Below are 702 nucleotides of genomic sequence, written 5' to 3' on the forward strand. Positions count from 1 at the left end.
CCTGTTTTTGGATCTATTGGACCATCATCATCTTCATTCTCAGGCAATGTTTTTCCAGGTTTGTGGGGCCTTTCCTTTTTTCCTGTTTTTGGATTTATTGAACCATCATCATCTTCATCCTCAGGCAATGTTGTGCCAGGTTTGTTTAGTTTTTCCTTTTTCCCTGTTTTTGGATCTATTGGACCATCATCCTCTTCATCTTCAGGCAATGTTGTGCCAGGTTTGTTTAGTCTTTCTTTTTTGCCTGTTTTTGGATCTATTGGACCATCACCCCCTTCATCTTCAAGCGATGTTGTGGCATGTTTTTTGGGCTTTTCCTTTTTCCCTGTTTTTGGATATATTGGACCATCATCCTCTTCATCTTCAGGCAATGTTGTGCCAGGTTTGTTTAGTCTTTCTTTTTTGCCTGTTTTTGGATCTATTGGACCATCATCCTCTTCATCTTCAATAGGTGTTGTGCCAGGTTTGTGGGGCCTTTCCTTTTTGCCTGCTTTTGGATTTATTGGACCATCTTCATCTTCAGGCAAAGTTTTTCCAAGATTGTGGGGCTTTTCCTTTTTGCCTGTTTTTGGATCTATTGGACCATCACCCCCTTCATCTTCAAGCGATGTTGTGGCATGTTTTTTGGGCTTTTCCTTTTTCCCTGTTTTTGGATCTATTGGACCATCATCATCTTCATTTTCAGGCGATGTTGTAACATGT

At 40.6% G+C, this 702-nt stretch overlaps 1 protein-coding gene across 1 annotated transcript in view; it reads right to left on the minus strand.

Annotated features, from left to right (window-relative positions):
- LOC103522052 (ABC transporter F family member 4-like) overlaps positions 1–418 on the minus strand; it is a gene marked incomplete at both ends in the record, with an annotated part of 3984 nt that extends 3566 nt beyond the window's left edge. Inside the window, one exon of the mRNA XM_026832428.1 lies at positions 1–418. Within this exon, the coding sequence (XP_026688229.1) occupies positions 1–418 (418 nt within the window).
- Positions 419–702: the final 284 nt, after the last annotated feature.

The sequence above is a fragment of the Diaphorina citri genome, unplaced genomic scaffold (genome assembly GCF_000475195.1).
Source record: "Diaphorina citri unplaced genomic scaffold, Diaci psyllid genome assembly version 1.1 scaffold6674, whole genome shotgun sequence".
NCBI lineage: Eukaryota > Metazoa > Arthropoda > Insecta > Hemiptera > Psyllidae > Diaphorina > Diaphorina citri.